Genomic DNA, 17572 nt, shown 5'->3' on the forward strand with positions numbered 1-17572 from the left:
TACAGAGTTTAGAAACATGGACTGAAAGGTTTTCATAAGCAGAGAGGATTATTCCTGGTGCATTTTTTGCTTACAAATCTATGATAAAAAAAGAAACTGAGCAAACCACCACGGATGTATTACTGAAGAGTGGCACCTCCTCAAGAAGAGCCTCACAGGTCCTTCAGGAGGCATTATAGAAGAAGGCACTGTTATCACAGGAGATGACAGCCCCATGCATGTTACTGCCCTGAAGACCTTCCAGTGGGACAAGAGGTGGAGGTGGATATTGATGATTCTGACCTGTGTAGGCTTAGGCTAATGTGTGTGCTTGTGTCTTAGTTTTTAACAAAAAATTTTAAAAAGTTAAAAAAATTAAAAATTTTAAAAACAGAAAAAAACTTATAGAATAAGTATATAAAGAACATATATTTTGTACAGCTATATGCTGTTTGTGTTTTAAGCTATGTATTATTACAGAGTCAAAAAGTTTAAAAATATGAGAAAGCTTATGAAGTAAGAAATTTACAGTAAGCTAAGGTTAATTTATTACTGAAAAAAGGAAAAAAATTTTTTTTCATGATTTAGTGTAGCCTAATTGCAGTGTCTGTAAAGTCTGCAATAGTGGACCAGTAATGTCCTAGACCTTCTTCACCTTCACTCACCACTCACTCACTGTCCCCCAGAGCAGCTTCCAGTCCTGCAAGCTTCGTTCATGGTTAGTGCCCTGTACAGGCGTGCCATTTTTTATCTTTTAGAAGTCTGCAATAGTGGACCAGTAATGTCCTAGACCTTCTTCACCTTCACTCACCACTCACTCCCTGTCCCCCAGAGCAGCTTCCAGTCCTGCAAGCTTCGTTCATGGTTAGTGCCCTGTACAGGCGTGCCATTTTTTATCTTTTATTTTGCATTTTTACTCTGCCTTTTCTATGATGAGATGCACAACTACTTAGAATTGTGTTACAGTTGCCTACAGTATTCAGTACAGGTTTGTAGCCCAGGACCAATAGGCTATAGCATATAGCCTGGGTGTGTAGCAGGCTGTGCCATCTAGGTGTGTGTAAGTAGCTCTGATGTTCACATAAGGATGAGATTGCCTGATGATGCATATCTCAGAATGTATCCCTGTCGCTAAGCAGTGCATGGATTTATCAGAAAATTCCCATCCATTATCTGTTTAAATACTATTTCTGTCCCATTTTTCCCTCTCCTTTCTTCCTGGGCCTCCAATTACATTGCTGTGACACAGTGTTCGTTATTTACATTCTCTGCTGTATTTTCCATTCTTTTGTCTCACTGTTCTTCATTCAGGATATTTTCTTTCAACTAATCTTCCAGTTTATTCATTCTCTCGTCTGCGTCTACTGTTCAGCAGTATATTGTGTAAAATTAAGTTCAGTATTTTTCTGTTTTTGACTTTCTATATTATTCTTTTTCTAATCTGTCAAATTCTTGTTCGTTTTCCTGTTTTTTCTTTTTTTTAAAATAATTTCCACTTTTCTGCCAAAGTTCTTCATCCTTTCTTTTTCCCTTCCATTGCTTTAAGCACATAATCCTTTAAAATCTAAGGTTGATACTTTAAATTGTGGGTTCCTGTGGGCCTGTTTCTTCATCTTTGATTTTCAGCAGTTTGACTATGAAGTGTTTGCTCATGGCTTTCTTTGAGTTTATTCTTTTTGGGGCTTGCTAGGTTTCCCGATCCTGTGAATTGGTATCTTTTACCAGATTTAGGGAGATTTTGGCCATACCTATCCATATGCTTTCTCTGTCCCAACCTCTCCTCCCTAGACACAAATGTTAGAACTTCCCATGCTGCTGCGTAGCTCCCAGGCTCTTCATTTGATTGTCATTTTCTTCTCCCTCTGTTCTTCAGACCAGACCATTTCTGTGGCTTTATTCCCATGTTCACTGCCTCTTTGTTCTGTCATCTCTGTTTTTCTCTTGCACCCATCCAGTGAGTTTTGTGTTGATGCTGTCTTTTTCAGTTCTGGAGTTTTGGTTCTTTTCTATAGCTTTTATTTTTCTGCTGAGAACTTTTACTTTCCCATTTATTTCAAGAGTGTTTACCTTTATCTCATGGAGCCTGTCACGGTAGCTGCTTTAAAGTCTTTGATAGCAGCAGCATCGGGGCATCTTGGGGTTATTCTCTGTTGATTGTCTTTCACCTTGAGAATTGGTCACATTTTCCTGGTTCTTTATATGTTGAATAATTATGGGTTGTGTCCTGCACCTTTTGAATATTACATGTGTGACTCTCTTTTTTGGGTCCTGTTAAAATCCTTAGGGTAGTGTTTTGCAGCTGGGTTGCAATAAACCTCATCAGACCCCAAGTCTGTTTTGCCATTTGTGGGCTGTGGCTCCAATGTCAGATCAGTTCTCAAGCCTTTGCTAGGCAGCTTTGGGTCTGTCTCATGCACATGTGGTTCAGGAGTGAGCCCTGGGTTGTGCAGGTTCATATACATAATTAGGGATCCCCTTTTAGCTCTCTTTTCTTGAATTCCCCCCATGATTCTGGCTCTAAGGAACCTCTCTTCCTTCTTTCTGTCCAGAAAAGTTTCTGTCAGAGTTTGATTCTCTGTGCCTGCCGCACAGTTCTCTGACTGGGGCTGTCCTAGGATCAAACTGGGAGAAGAAAGAAAACAAAACTGGATGATTCTTCAAGATTGAATCTCCTTCCCAGGGTGCCTACTGTTGCTTAGTTTTCAGAATCCTTAGGCAGTTGCTTTTTATACCTTGTCCAGAGTGTTTAGTCATAGTCAGTGGGAGAGAGAGGCTGCCTTGGACATACTTCATCCTGGCAGGCACCGGAAGTCTGTGGATCTGCTGCTCTTACTGGTGGTTTCTGCTGGCTTGTGTTCATGACATTGGGTCATTTACTTGTCTGCATGTTTTTCATTGTGCACCGAACATTGTATTTGAGAGATTTTAGGAACAATTTGAGGCCAAGATGTTATCTTTCTCCAGGGAGAATTTGCATCTGCTTCTAGCATTCCGCTAGAGACAGCAGCAGTTCTGATCATCTCGCTCCCAAGTTCATGGGTCAAGGTGTTTCAGAGCTGAGCTGTAGTCATTTTGAAGGCTCATCTAACTTAAGGTTCACTCCTACTGCTGGGGTACAGCCTTTGAGGATCCCAACCCAAAGCATCCATTTGACAAGCCCTGGAGTCCAAATTTTGTCCTTAGAAACTTGTGGGGTGCCAGAAATATGGTCTAACTTCTTCGCTGCCTCTTCTGGAATGGACATATCCTCCCAGGAGGACAGGCGAGTGTCTCCCTACATTGGGCTCTCTGGGTTGCATCTTCTCCCTTAACTCGGCCTGGTCACCAGCATGGCTTTCCTGCAGGTGTGAGCCATGCTGTGCTCCCTTCTGGTGGTCTGTAGCTGACGAGAGTCTGCAGTGTGGCTGGAGGTTGGTGCATGCCCACTGCCCTTGCTCCTTGCTCTGGTTGGCTGAGGCCACTCAGCTCGTGGCTCAGTCACTCTGGCTGTCTCGTCTGGCACCTTGTTACTCTCCTGTGAGGTGGCATTGGAAACCTAGGGTGTTAGCTGCGTGTGGCCCTGCCTCCCTCGGGAGAGGGACTGAAGGAGCACCTTCTTGGTGAATTTCCAAGGTGTGGATAGGAAGCCTTGCCTCAGTTTCTACCCAACAGTTGACATGGGCCACCTTCCCGCCCAGTAATCTTGCCCTTGTGAAACCTACCTGTCTCTCTGCCAGGTACTGTCCTTTCAGAAGAGCTGTGGCCTGCGTTGTGACCACGCAGCCTGGAAGTGGGATGGGGAGGTTGTAGGCCTGTGCACAGTGCTCTCTGCCCCCAGCCCAGGTCGTGGTGACAGCCTGCGTCTTGTCAGTGCCAGGCAGTGCTGGAGTGGGGCTGGGGCAGTGAGGGCCGCGGGCAGGAGGGCCGTGTGGCTTCTGTCAGCCTCCCTCTGTAGCGCCTGGCCACTGTCTGCTGCAGGTTTTGGTTTCCCTCCATGCTGGGACTTCTCTTTCTTCAGAGTTTTCTCAGAGTTTAGCATTATTTTTTTAAGTTTTTTCAAGTACGTGCCTTTACGTTCTTGGAGCATAGTTACAATAACTGCTTGAAAGTCTTATCCCAACGTTAGGGTTTATGGGTCTGTATCTATTGATTGCCTTTTCTCTTGAGAGTTGTAGACTTTCTTGTTTGTTTCTTTCTGTTTTGTTGAGTAGTTTTGGGTTGTATATTGGACATTTTGAATATTATATTTTGAAATTCTGGGTCCTGTTAGAAATCTAGAGGATGTAAGCTTTTTGTTTGTTTTAGCAAGTAGTTCAACCCAGTTAGGCTGAGACTGCAAGTCCTGGCCTGCCTTCTGTGGGCTGCAGACAGTGTTGAGTCAGTTTTCAAGGCCTTCCTAGCCTCTCCTGGTCCGGTCTGTGTGCAGGACACCAGTGTGGCCCCGGGCAGTGGTCCACTCTGCAGTTCTCACAGTCGTCGCTTGCCTGTTGCAGCTGGTTTCACACACGGGCTGCTCAGGGTGTCCAGGACATTCCAGACTTAAAGGATCCCTTTCTCCAGCCCCCTCTTCTCCAGGATTCTCTCCCCACTCTCTCAAGGGTCCTAGGGGTCTCCCTTCTTGATCTACTGGCAGGAAGCCGAGTTAGCAATGAGCCTTCTGCACAGTGGGGAGAGGACAGCTGGGAGAGTGGGGGCCGAACGGGCTGGGCCCTGCAGGTGCCAAGTGTCAGCTTCTCTTTTCCTGGTGTCTGGCATCTCCAGGATAGAGTTGGGGGTGTGGGTAGTGGTGGTCTGGAGTTAGAAGACTTCTGGTCATTTTTTCCTTGTGGGAGTTATTGCTGTGGGTGCCTTATGTCACACCTCAAGAGTATAAGCATCTTCCAGGTAGACACTGTCACAGCCACCTTGGGCACCTCTGGAGAGGTAACTCTCAGTTAGTGAAAGATGCTGATGCCCAGGCCACCCACAGGGACTTCTGAGTGAGCTGGTCTGGTTTGGGGCATGGGCAGCCTTGTGTCAACAGCTCCCAGGTGGCTCAGATGGGCAGCAGGGCAAAGAGTTGCTGTCCTGCGTGTCTCAGGGCCTGGCCCGTGCACTGCAGCAGCACCGTCCGTCTTCCTGGGGTTGAGGTGGAGCACGTCAAAGTATCAGGGTTTTGGGTAGGTGGTGGCTTCAGCTGTGGGCACCTGCCAGGGAGTCTCTGCTGTGTGCTGCCACAGAACAGCTGAGGCCAGTGTGGGTACTTCCTCCTGAGCCTCACTGGGGTACAGTGGTAGTGGCCCTGCTTCCTTGACTCGCCTTTTCAACTTCATTGCAATGGCATCAGTGATGAGAATAACAGGTAAACTCACATGTGCACTGCACCGAGCTCGGCTCAGCTCTCAGTGCTTCATATGGATGGACTGACTTCATCCTCACACAGCCCAGGTGGCACATTTATTGTCTTGAATATACAGATGGGGTCTAGAGTTCGGAGAGGCCACATGAGAAGTGAGCAGGTTTAAGGCTGCTTGTTTGGCCCTGCCTTCAGGAGACCCAACCTCTGACCCTCTCTTCACCCCTCGCTGCTGCCCTTCATTTCCTTGCATGTAGTGTGGACCCAGCTTTAACTAAAGACTGGTCAGAATTCTCTGCTTCCTTAGTTTGCCTTTCCGTGAGATCCTGGCAGACTCCTACGCCTACATCCATATATCCAGCCATGGCTGCTGACTTTTGGAGAAGAGTAAGGACTGTGTTGCCTTCCCCGGTGCTGTTGCCACTGCTGTCGCTGGTCTTGGTGGGCCCTGCCCCACCTGCAATCCTCGCTCAGTCTCCCTTGGAGCCCTCTGCAGCCCCCACTTCTTCCAGGCCAGGGCCTTCCTGCCCAGCAGACGCCCCTGCCTCCTGCTGTGCAGAATAAAACAACCCGCAGGTGTCTGCCTCTAGCCACCTGCCCACGTGTCACTGCACCTATACCCTGCTCAGCAAAACACGTTGCCTCTCCGGGGCCCAGGCCCTACCCTCCCACCTCCGTGGAGCCCTGTTCATCAGGAGCAGCCCCGCCCCCCCGCTCTGCTGCCGTTTTTCAGCCCCTCCCATTGATTGGGTTTTCTTCCATCAGCGGTCAAACCTATTCATGTTTCTCCAGTCCTTAAAGCAAACACATCTTTTTTTACCTCTTTCCCTTGACCAAAGAGTGACTCCTTGTTCATTGTGCATCTGCAGTGCCTCTCCGGCCCTCAGAGAGCTCATCTAAGGCCCTGTCTGCCTCCTGCTGCTGAGCCTGGGGGACCCTTCTCTTCTCAGCCACGCTGACGCTGCAGTCACTCCCTCTCTGAGGTGTCCTCCTCCTCTGGCTCCGAGCACTGTGCTGTTGCTGTCCTCTTCTCTGGTCACTTCTCAGTTTTGTGGTCTTCTCTTCCTGTGTCTGCCCCATGCACTTAGTGTTGCTTAGGTTTGACTTGACCATTTCTTACTGGGCGAGTCTTCCACCCCTGTGGGCAATCAATGATTGTATGCCATGGATTCCAAACACGTGTCTCAGCCGCTCCCTTTCTCTCATGCTTCCAGTCTCTACTTGCCTGCCTGCGGGAGGGCTTCCACTGGTCCCACGGGCACCTCAGAAACATCATGTTTAGAACGGAGCTCACCTGCTCCCCGCTCCTGGTGTCCTGTATTAGTAAAAGGCACCATCCTGCACTCAGCTGGCTGAGTCATTAGCTTGATATCTGTCTTTGTCACACCCCGTCCATCCTCAGTCTCAGGCCTGATGTCGGCACCTCCTGGAGTGTCCTGTATTAGTAAAAGGCACCATCCTGCACTCAGCTGGCTGAGTCATTAGCTTGATATTTGTCTTTGTCACACCCCGTCCATCCTCAGTCTCAGGCCTGATGTCGGCACCTCCTGGACAGTGCCGCCCCTTTCCAGTGCTGCCTACCTGGCTTCCAGGCGTGTCCTTCACTTTGTTACAGGAATGCCAGCAGATAGCACCCCTCATTATATACCCTCAGAGCATCTGAGCCTGCCACACTCCCCTGACAGACCCCCACCATCCTCAGACCCTCCACATGCAGTCATTCATGAATGAATGAAATGTCCAGTTTGCCTCTCCTATGCAATTCTGAACTGCTTTTGTTTCCTAAAATTCTCTGACAAGGGTTATTTTCACATGTCTTCTTAGTCTGTTCCCCCCCACCTGGCTGCTTCTGGCCCTGGTAAGCTGCTCTGGCTGTACTTCCCATGTCCCACCCACGCAGAGCTGTGTCTGTGTCTCCTGCATACTGAGCACCCTACCCTCATCCCAGGCCACCCCTCCACATTGGTGGCATTTACCTGTCAACTCTTCAGTCATCTCAGAGACTCAGCCTGGGAGCAGGAGCAGTGGCTTTCCCTCCTCCTGACTCCCCAGCATTCTCATATGTTTCCTGGCTCACATAGGTGTTCAATAATTGTTGAATGAATGAAAAATGCTAGCAAACTGTCCTGTTGGTTTGTAGAAGAAATGAAAAATAAGTCACTAGAAATAGATTCAAGGTGTTTACAAAGCTGTTTTTGAGAGGAGCCCAACACAGTTGTCCAAGCAGGACGGGAGGGTGGCTTGTACCCCAACATATCTATGTGGAGATGTCAGGTAGGCAGTTCAGGGAGGTGGCTGGGACCAGAATTGTACATTTGGGGATCACCAGAGAGGAGCCCAACACAGTTGTCCAAGCAGGACGGGAGGGTGGCTTGTACCCCAACATATCTGTGTGGAGATGTCAGGTAGGCAGTTCAGGGAGGTGGCTGGGACCAGAATTGTACATTTGGGGATCACCATATGTCCATGGTCTTTCAAGCCACGAGACTGAATGAGGTTACCTGGGGAATGAGGCAGGACATGCCCCTTCCAGTATTTGGAGAAATGAGAGGTAGCCCAGGAGGCTGAAGTGGGGCAGGCAGTGAGATGGGTGGAGAGCAGAGGGGATGTGAGGCCTCCTGAGGGCAGGCGAGGGGAAAGGTGGCTCTTGTGGGAGCCTCGACTGGCGGCTGCTACTGGGCAGTAGACTAAGATGGAGGCTGAAAATGACTGTCACCCTCCTTCTGAAAATGTCATAAGATGATGGGGCTCTTAGGCTCAAGTGTCTTTCCCTCCATCCATCCGTGAAGAACCAGGCCTACGGTCTGCTGTCAGTCCCTGGCCACCTTGCCCTTGTTCCCAGGATGCTCACTCCAGTGTGCACTAGGCAGTCCCCTCCCTCCCATGCTCCCTCTTTGCAGGCCACCTTCCAGACAGTCACCTCTCAGGATGGCTTTCCTCTTTCCTTGACTGCCTACAAAGAAAGCAGCAGTCTTCCCACTGTGCTTTACCTTGGGCCCATTCCTTCTCATGTTGGCACAATCTGTTTTGTTTCAAAACTCCAGGTGACTTCAGAATATGAGGCTACCTGGTGTAGTCTCCGAGTGTGGGATTTGAGTCTGGTTGTGCCCACTAGGCCAGGGCCGAGTCCCTCCAGCCATCTGGAGCTGGCACCTGCCTTGTCTATGGCAGTGTTGCTGTAGTGACCAAGCTAGATTTGCCCCAAATGCCGTGTGAATGGTGGTGGCTGCCGTTCGGAAGTGAAACCCTGAGTGCAAGTGTTCTGGTTGTGCCAGGGTCCACATAATTAGATGACCAGGGCTCAGGAAACAGCACCCGTGGAGGAAGTAAGTGGAGGCAGGAGCAGAGGAAGAGAGGGAAAGTCGTTCTTCCTCATAGTTGGCTCCTCCCTCTGCAGAGCCTGGGGGTTCCTGGGCAGGGGCACAGGGCAGAGGATTTGTGCGTCCTTGGGATCACCTCCAGCGGTACTGCATGCTTCACTGCCAGCTGTCAGTGGGCTTTCTCCACTAGCCGTTTTTGAGACTGTAGCCCTTTCTGAACTCTTCTGGAGATGAGGATAGTTCTAGAAAGTGGCTGTGGGGCGCCTTGGGCCCACACAGGGACCCAAGACATGGACCTCGGGACCGGACCCCCCCCCCCTCAACCAGGCACACTACACCAGCACCTCAGGGTCCAACCCGGGACCCAAGGCATGGAGAAGGAGACTGGACCAAGGGGGATTTGGGGCAAGGAGCATAAAGAATAATTATGACTTATAAAGTATCTCAATGTTGAACCCCCAAAATATGTATAATCAATTTTGATTCAATAAAAAAAGAGTGGCTGTGGGGGTACTGGAATCTGCTTATCCCCTGCAGTCTCAGGGCACCTGCCAAAGGTCTGGGGGTCCTCAGGGAAAGGAACGAGCTTCCCTTTCAGAGCCTTCCCCCTCATCCTGTGGGACAGCTGCTCACCTCTTGTCAAACAAGAGTGAGAAGCACAGCCAGGAGGTGCTGTTCTGTAGACTTTTGTACCCAGCTAGGAAAGTGGACAGAACCAGTCGCAACACATCTGACTGTCACAGATGTGTGTTCTGCTCCCTGCTGGTGTTTGTGTGGGAGGCTATGTGTGTAGGAGTTAAAGTATACAGTATGCTCTGTGGATCAGATTGTGCAGTCTTAGGGTTGGTTTCTGCCTCCTGTGCCCTTGGGCATGTTACTTAATTTTTTTGTATAATATGGGGACATTAGTTATGATGTGACAGTCTTGTAGTGATGATTAGATAGCATGGTTCATGGTAAGAGTTTATGCTGCCTGGTCCAAACATGGACAAAGGCTTGTTGCTGCTCTGTTGTCATGATTACAGCACACCAGGCCTGGCTATCTCTTCTGTAGAAACCTGTTTAGCCTCTGTACCTTTGATTTTGATGTCAGGAAGAGTACTTGCTAGGCTCCCTCCCCAGGGCTGACGTCAGCTGTGCCTGCACACCGTCCTTGCTGGTGTCACCAGGTGCTGGGTGGTTCTGGCCTGATTGCATTTGGTTTTCCTCTGGCCTGCTAACAACCTCAGGGATTACTACCTGTTTCTTTTTTTTTTTTCCTTTTTGTCTTTTTTTGTGACCGGTAACGGGATCGCAACCCTCAGTGTCACGCCCGCACCGCGACTGGCAACGGGATTGCAACCCTCGGTGTTGCGCCCGCACCGTGCTCAACCAGTGAGCGGACCGGTCTCTATATGGGATCCGAACCCTCGGCGGGAGCGCTGCCGCACTCCCAAGTGCCGCACTCTACCGAGTGCGCCACCGGGCTGGCCCTACCACCTGTTTCTTGCTGTTGTAAGTTAGGAGATTGTTCTTGGAGGTTGTGGTGTGGAAGTCATAGAAGGAGGTGTGTGGCCCACACTCCCCAGGTGGTCTCTGATGCCGGTTTGCCTATGTCAGTGCAGAAGGTGATGAAATTATTGAATAGCCTAGGACCTGTTATTGTTGTTAGTCGCCCATTTTATTGATTGCACCTTTGTTGTGTGCATCGTTGTCCTGCAGGTAGTGCTCAGGAGACTTTGCTCACATGGTAATCTCTTCCTTGTCTTAGATAACATCCCCGAGGATCTCAGAGACCCTTTCTACATTGACCAGTATGAACAGGAGCACATTAAACCACCCGTCATCAGGCTTCTCCTGTCCAGTGAGCTGTACTGCCGTGTCTGCAGCCTCATCCTGAAAGGGGACCAGGCGGCCACCTTACAGGGACATCAGTCAGTCATCCAGGCCCTGTCCCGGAAAGGGATCTACGTGATGGAGGGTGATGACACCCCTGTGACAGACTCTGACCTCGGCCGTGCGCCCATCAAGATGGTAAGTGGTCTGTGGTGGCCGCCCTGCAGGCAAACCTCTGAAGCAGGGCTCATGTGGTGCCTGTGGCTGCACACTGACTGTCCCTGGCAGCTTAGCTGCACGAGGAGGCAGAATCTGCCTTGAAACTTAAGGCGACAGGTGGTGTGAATGTGGGCATGCAGCAAGACGGCAGGGGTTTGTGTTTGTGGCGTTCCTTGATAAATTGTCTTTTTAAGCTCATAATTGTTTTGGGAAAATGGGGAAAAGAGCAGCTTACTTTTAGCTCTTCTTCTCATTGTGCATGCTCTATGAAAGCCGAGATTGAGGTGAGGTATGCTAATAAAACATTTTGAGGCAAACCTTTTACAGATGGTTTGAAATATAATTGTTGGGCCTTCTTTTAGATTGTTTCACGTGCATTTTAAAAGTATTTTTGTGCCACAATAAAGTATGTCTCTTTCTCTCCTGACCATCGCCTGCCACATCTTTTCTGAAGCCACACTACTCATGTGACTTCCTGACCGTCCCAGGTTCAGCACTTTTGGTGCCTCCTATATTCCTTTTGTTCAGGTTGCTCATTGGCACCTTGCATTCTGTGGTGGGTTTTTTTTTTTTTTTGCGGGATGGGGATCTGAACCCGTGACCTTGGTGTTATCACCACCACGCTCTAACCAAGAGAGCTAACTGGCCAGCCCCCTCATTCTATGGGGGAAGAGAATGTTACTTGCATTCTGGAAGAAACGGCATGAAGTCGTGGTATAATGTTAGCATGTGGTGCTCTGGACCAGTCACCAGAGAACATTGATGGGCCGATGACCTAGGGCAGGTCTCCCCTCTTTAGCTTTTTCCAGACCGTAAAGTAGGAATACGACCACCTACCTGGGGAACCTCACAGGGCTATTGGGAGGTGAAATATCAAGGAATATCAAGCACTGCACTGCGGGTCATGGGGTAGCCTCACCTGAAAAGGGACCTCTAGTTCCTGGTCTTCCTGAGGCTTGGTGGCCAAAAATGTCAGGCTGGAAATAGAAGGACAGCTCTCAGATGTAGTATCTCATCATATGGAGGGGATAAGGAAAAAAATTAGGTTAGAGTCTTGAGTGTGCGCAGGTTCCCTGGGTTGGAACCTGGCAGGAGAGGTGTACTTTGGGGGGTTCTAGCTGCTGCCTCTCCCCTAGAGTGCCCACATGGCGATGGTAGACGCCCTGATGATGGCCTACACTGTGGAGATGATCAGCATCGAGAAGGTGGTGGCCAGCGTCAAGCGCTTCTCCACGTTCAGTGCCTCGAAAGAGCTTCCCTACGACCTCGAGGATGCCATGGTGTTCTGGATCAACAAGGTGAGTGTCCCCGAGAAAGGCAAGTCCAAGACCCAGCCCGAGTCCCTTCATGTGGGACTGCATAGTGTTCTGTGTCTACGAGTGTGTCTACTGTAGTGAAACAAAGCAAACAGGCATTTCTCCTGAACATCGAGAGCGGAGTGTGACTGTTCATATTTGAAAATGCAGTACACACTTATGGCTTAATTAATAAGTTCTTTTTATTTTTATCTTATCCACCTATATGTAATAAAGGAGTTCTCAATTTTAGAAAGCATTTTTATTAAAAGAATAATAGTATCTTGCTAAATACTATTTTCCCCTTTTACATTTAGAAATTTACAGTGTAATTTTTTATATAATGTATAAAGAATGTTTATTTTCAGTAGTATGTAATTATAGGATTACCTTGGTTTTTAAGCCTCCTTATTTGCAAAAGTGTTCAAATAGGGCATTAATAGAGCAGAGGAAATAGACTGTGCAGCTCTGTGCACAGCATGCTAGTGTGCTTGGATGGGAGACCTGAGATATTTCTAGTGACTCGACACTGCAGTTTGCATGTGCAAAGTTGGGCCAGTGACTCCGTTTGCTGGCTCCCCTTGAAGGCTGCCTCCGTCATTGTCAGCACCACGCTCAGCCAGTGAGCGAACCGGCCATCCCTATGTGGGATCCGAACCCGGGGCGTTGGTGTTATCAGCACCGCACTCTCCCGAGTGAGCCACAGGCCGGCCCCTTTGCCTCCGTCATTGTGACAAGTGAGTCTTTATGTCAGGAAGGGGGAAGGCTCACGCCGTGACTTCTTCTTAGACAGTTGCCCCACTTTTTAATTGGTTTTCTACCTGAGTGTGAGTTTGAGGAATCTGGTGGAGGGGCAGACCCCTTAAATCTTGTGGTCCCACGAGAGAGAGGGCAGAAAGCCGCTGGCTTTTCTAGGACTCACTGTGGAGCCTCCAGGCCCTTGTTTGGACGTGGACATTTGCCAGTGCCATCTCTGCCCCACTCCCCCCTGCCCATAAGGGTGCCTCCTGGTGAGGGGCACCATGCCTCACTTGTCCCCTGGTTTTGTGTATGTGGGAAGTGCCTGCAAATAATTGGCTAAAAACTGGTGTTCAGGACTGGTTCGTTTCCATGGGAGACTGAACCTTGGGGTGACATTCCTGTAACCCTACCAGGAGCTTCCTGTAGTCAAAAATTCAAATTTTAACTTTTCTTTAACAGCTTTTGTTGATTTTTTTACCCCTTATAAAATAAATGACATGGTTATTATAGAAAATTTAGAGACTGTAGCTGAGCAAACAACTAAATAAAAATTACCCATGATTTTACCATTCTTAATAGTGGGTAATATTTTGATAATAATTCTTCGAGTTTTTATTTATTTGTATGTAACATATACTTAAAAACACAATTGGGAGCGTATCATACATTCTGGTATAAGCTGAGGTTTGTTCCCAGGAAGATACAGTGAGCACCTTCCCATGGGGTCAGATTCGCAGAGTCAGCCCTCTGTGATCTCGGTGTTGCTGGAGGCTGGGTTGTCCCCTCCCTCTGATGATTTCCCTGAGGCTGCTATCCTGCTAGGAGAATGGTTGCCATAGAAGTGTTTCTAAAGACGTCTGCTTGTTTTTTTTTCTTTATTGCCAGATCCGACCATACAGATTGTACCATTTTGTTCATATTGTTAGTCTGTGTAGGTGTCTTTTCCATGTCTTCCCACATATAGAGTATTACTTTAAAATACTTGCCAATTTGAAAGCTGAAAAACAGTCTTTTATTTTTTCATTCATTGGTAAAGTTGAAGTTTAAAAAATAGATATATGGGGTCAGCCCAGTGGCTCATTCGGGAGAGTGCGGCGCTGGTACTACCGAGGCCGCGGGTTCAGATCCTGTATAGGGATGGCGGGTGTGGACCACACCCATGCCGAGGGTTGCGATCCCCTTACTGGTCAAAAAAAAAATAGATATATGTTTGGCTATTTTATGGTGAATTGCTTGTTCATTGTCTTTGCCTCTATTTCTTTGGGAAGAGGATGTGTTCCTTTTTTCTTCTACTTGATCAGGTTTGTCATATATTTGCCATATATTTATAAATGATTTCCCAGGTGGCTCTTGCCTCTGTTTGCTGGTGGACTTCGTGGGTACATAGAAGATGATCTGCATATACTCAGCAGGCAGGCATTACTTTCCTTATATGTTTATTCTAGTTTCTATCTCCTGGCTCCTGACCTGTCACCAGGAGACGTTATCTACTAACTTAGGATTGTCACAGATGATGAGTACAGCTCATGTGGCCTCCTGCTCCATCCCCATCACTCTCCTGTGGTCAAACGTATGGCCTCCCGCTCCATCCCCACCCCTCTCTTTGGTCACACGGGTGGCCTCCTGCTCCGTCCCCATCCCTCTCTTTGGTCACATGTGTGGCCTCCCGCTCCATCCCCACCGCTCTCCTGTGGTCACACGTGTGGCCTCCCGCTCCATCCCCACCACTCTCTTTGGTCACACGTGTGGCCTCCCGCTCCATCCCCACCACTCTCCTGTGGTCACACGTGTGGCCTCCTGCTCTATCCCCATTGCTCTCCTGGGGTGGTGTGGACAACTTTGAGCACATCCATGGTCAGACTTTGTTACTATGACTGGGAACTTGTTTTCACAGCTTGCATTCCTTTTCTTATACCATACTTTGTTTCTCCTGGAGTTTCCATGACCTTCTCTTTTCTTACCCAGTATTTATATTAGTATTCAGTGTTTCTGCGCAAGCCTGTGCTTCACTGAGGTATAGCTTACATGCGATGAATGCATCAGATTCCTTGAGTTTTGATAAGTGACTCTGTCTGTGTAACAATCACCACAATCAAGGTAAAGTTTCCAGCACCCTAAGATAAGTTCCTTTGTACTCCTTTGCAGTTAATCCCTCTGCTTTCTTTGCTGTAGGTTAGTTTAGTCTCTTCCAGCTCTTGATAAAAATGCAGTCATGTGGTATGTGCTTTTCTGCGTCTGGCTTCTTTGACTGCACAAAATGTTTCTGAGATTGATCTGTGGCATTACATCTATCAATAGTTTGGTTCTGTTTATGCTAAGTAGAATTCTATTGTGTGAATATACAATCATTTGTTTATCCATTCACCTGTTGTTGGACACTTGAGTTGTTTCCAGTTTTTGCCTATTTTGAATAAAGCTGCTAGGAACATTTGTGTGCAAGCCTTTGTATACAGATATATTTTCATTTCTTTGGGTAAATTTTAAGAGAAGAACTGCTGTGTCATCATATAAGTGTATATATAACTTAAATAAAAAAGTATATTTAAGTTAAATCTGTAGAAGAAATTGCCAGAATATTTTTGAAAGTGATTGCACTGTTCATTTTAAACTCTCACTAGTGAGACAGGAGAACTCTAGTTGCTCCACACTTTTGTCAATACCTGTTATGGTCTTTTACCATTTGAGCAGATGTGTAGTATCTCTTTGTAGTTTTAATTTGCATTTCCCCAGTGAGTAAAGATGCTTGTGTATATTCCTTTTTGAAATGCTTGTTCAAATATTTTTAATTGGGTTGTCTTATTATTGTGTTGCAGGAACTTTTAGAAATACATATATTTGGGAATCAAGTGCCTTGTCAGAGACATGTTTTAGCTTGTGTATATTCCTTTTTGAAATGCTTGTTCAAATATTTTTAATTGGGTTGTCTTATTATTGTGTTGCAGGAACTTTTAGAAATACATATATTTGGGAATCAAGTGCCTTGTCAGAGACATGTTTTATGACCATTTTTTCCCCGTCTGGCCACCTTTTCATTTTTTTAACAGTGTCTGTTAAAAAGCAAAGGCTTTTAAGTTTTTTGTAGTCTAGTTTATCAGTGTTTCCTTTCATGATTTGTCTTTATGTGTCTTATCTAGAAAATCTTTACCTACTCCAAGGTTGTGAAGATTTTCTCCTGTGTTTTCCTCTAGAGGTTTTACAGTTTTAGCTCTTACATTTACATCCATGATCCACTTTGAGTTCATTTTTGTGAATGATGTGAGGGAAGCGTTGGGGTTCATTTTTTGTTCGTATAGATAGCAGCTCTGAAACCAGTTGTGGAACAGATTTTCCTTTCCTCATTGACTTTGCCACCTTTGTTGAAAATCAACTGAGCCACATATATGTGAGCCTGTTTCTGGACTTTGCTGTCCACTGATCTTAGTGTGTCTAGTTTTATGTCAATGGCCATGCGATCTTGATGACTAGTTTACAGTAATACCTGAAATTGGATAATGTAATTCTTCCAATCATATCCTTTTTACTGAAAAAGAATTGTTTTAGCTATTCTAGGTTCTCTGCACATCCATGTGAAATTTAGAATCAGCTCCTCAGTTTCTACAGAAAACGCTTGCTGTTGTTTTTATTTGGAATGCATTGAATTTATATCAGTTTGGAGAGAATTGATGTGTTATTGATGTTGAGTCTTCCAGTCCATAGACATGTGATATCTCTTCATTATATGAGAGACTTACAGTTTCTCTCAGCTGTGTTTTATAATTTTTCAGGGTAAGGTCTTGTGTATAGTTTGTTAAATTATTCCTAGACTTTTTGTGTTTTTGTTCTGATATAAATGGTATTTTTCTAATTTCAATTTCTGGTTGCTTGTTACCAGTCTATAGAAATGCAATTAATAATTTGTATATTGACCTTATGTTTTGTGACCTTGCTAAACTTATTAGTTCTAGTGATATTTTAAAAAATCCCTTAACATTTTTCATATAGAAGGTCGTGTTGTCTGTGAATAAAGACAGTCGTACTTCTTTCTAATCTGCATGCTTTTTTTTAAAATTAAAAATTTTTTTTGCCTTTTATACTGGTTAGGACCTCCTGTAGAATACTGTGTAAAAGTTGTGAAAGTAGACATTTTTCCTTATACCTAATCTTTAAGCACTCCATTACCATTAAAATGATGGCTGTATTTTTTTTTTTTTTTGTAGATGCCTTTTATTAGGAGTTTCCTTTTATTCTTAGTTTGCTTAAGGTATTTTTTTCATGAATACATATTTTGTGAAATGCTTTTTCTGTATTTATTGAGATGATTACATGGCTTTTCTTTTTTAATCTGTTAATACAGTGAATTACATTAATTGACTTTAGAGTGTTGAACCAGCCTTTCATCCCCAGGACAAATGCCAACTGGTTGTGATTATTATTCTTTTTATATATTGTTGGATTCAATTTGCTAATGTATTGTTGATGGTTTTTGCATCAATATTCTTGACAGATGTTGATCTATAGTTTTTTTCTTATAATGTATTTTTCTTCTATTGGTATCACAGTAATGCTGGCCTCAAAAAATGAGTTTGGAAGTATTCTTTCCTCTATTTTGTGAAATAGTTGTGTATGATTGGTTTTATTTCTTCTTTAAATCTTTGATGGAATTCACTGGTGAAGCCTGGAGTTTTCTCAGCGGGGAGTTTTAATTATGAATTTAATTTCTTTAATATACATGTAACTTAGTTAGAGTTTCTTTTTAATTTTGTCAGTTTTGGTGTGACTGTCTAGGGATTTGTCAATTTTATGTGAGTTGTTGAATTTATTGGCATAAAGTTTATTATCCTTTACCTGCGATCTGTAGTAATATCCCCTCCTTGTTTCCTGATATGGGTAATTTCTTTTTTTTCTTTCCC

General features: G+C 46.0%; 1 protein-coding gene across 1 annotated transcript in view; it reads left to right on the forward strand.

Annotated features, from left to right (window-relative positions):
* Window positions 1-17572, forward strand: part of LOC103607303 (calmodulin-regulated spectrin-associated protein 1-like) — a gene marked incomplete at its 3' end in the record, with an annotated part of 66527 nt that overhangs the window by 14166 nt on the left and 34789 nt on the right. The window contains 2 exon segments of the mRNA XM_008591820.1: window positions 10364-10626; window positions 11784-11945. Of these exon segments, the coding sequence (XP_008590042.1) occupies window positions 10567-10626; window positions 11784-11945 (222 nt within the window).

This window comes from Galeopterus variegatus, unplaced genomic scaffold (assembly GCF_000696425.1).
Source record: "Galeopterus variegatus unplaced genomic scaffold, G_variegatus-3.0.2 Scaffold7320, whole genome shotgun sequence".
Taxonomy (NCBI): Eukaryota; Metazoa; Chordata; class Mammalia; order Dermoptera; family Cynocephalidae; genus Galeopterus; species Galeopterus variegatus.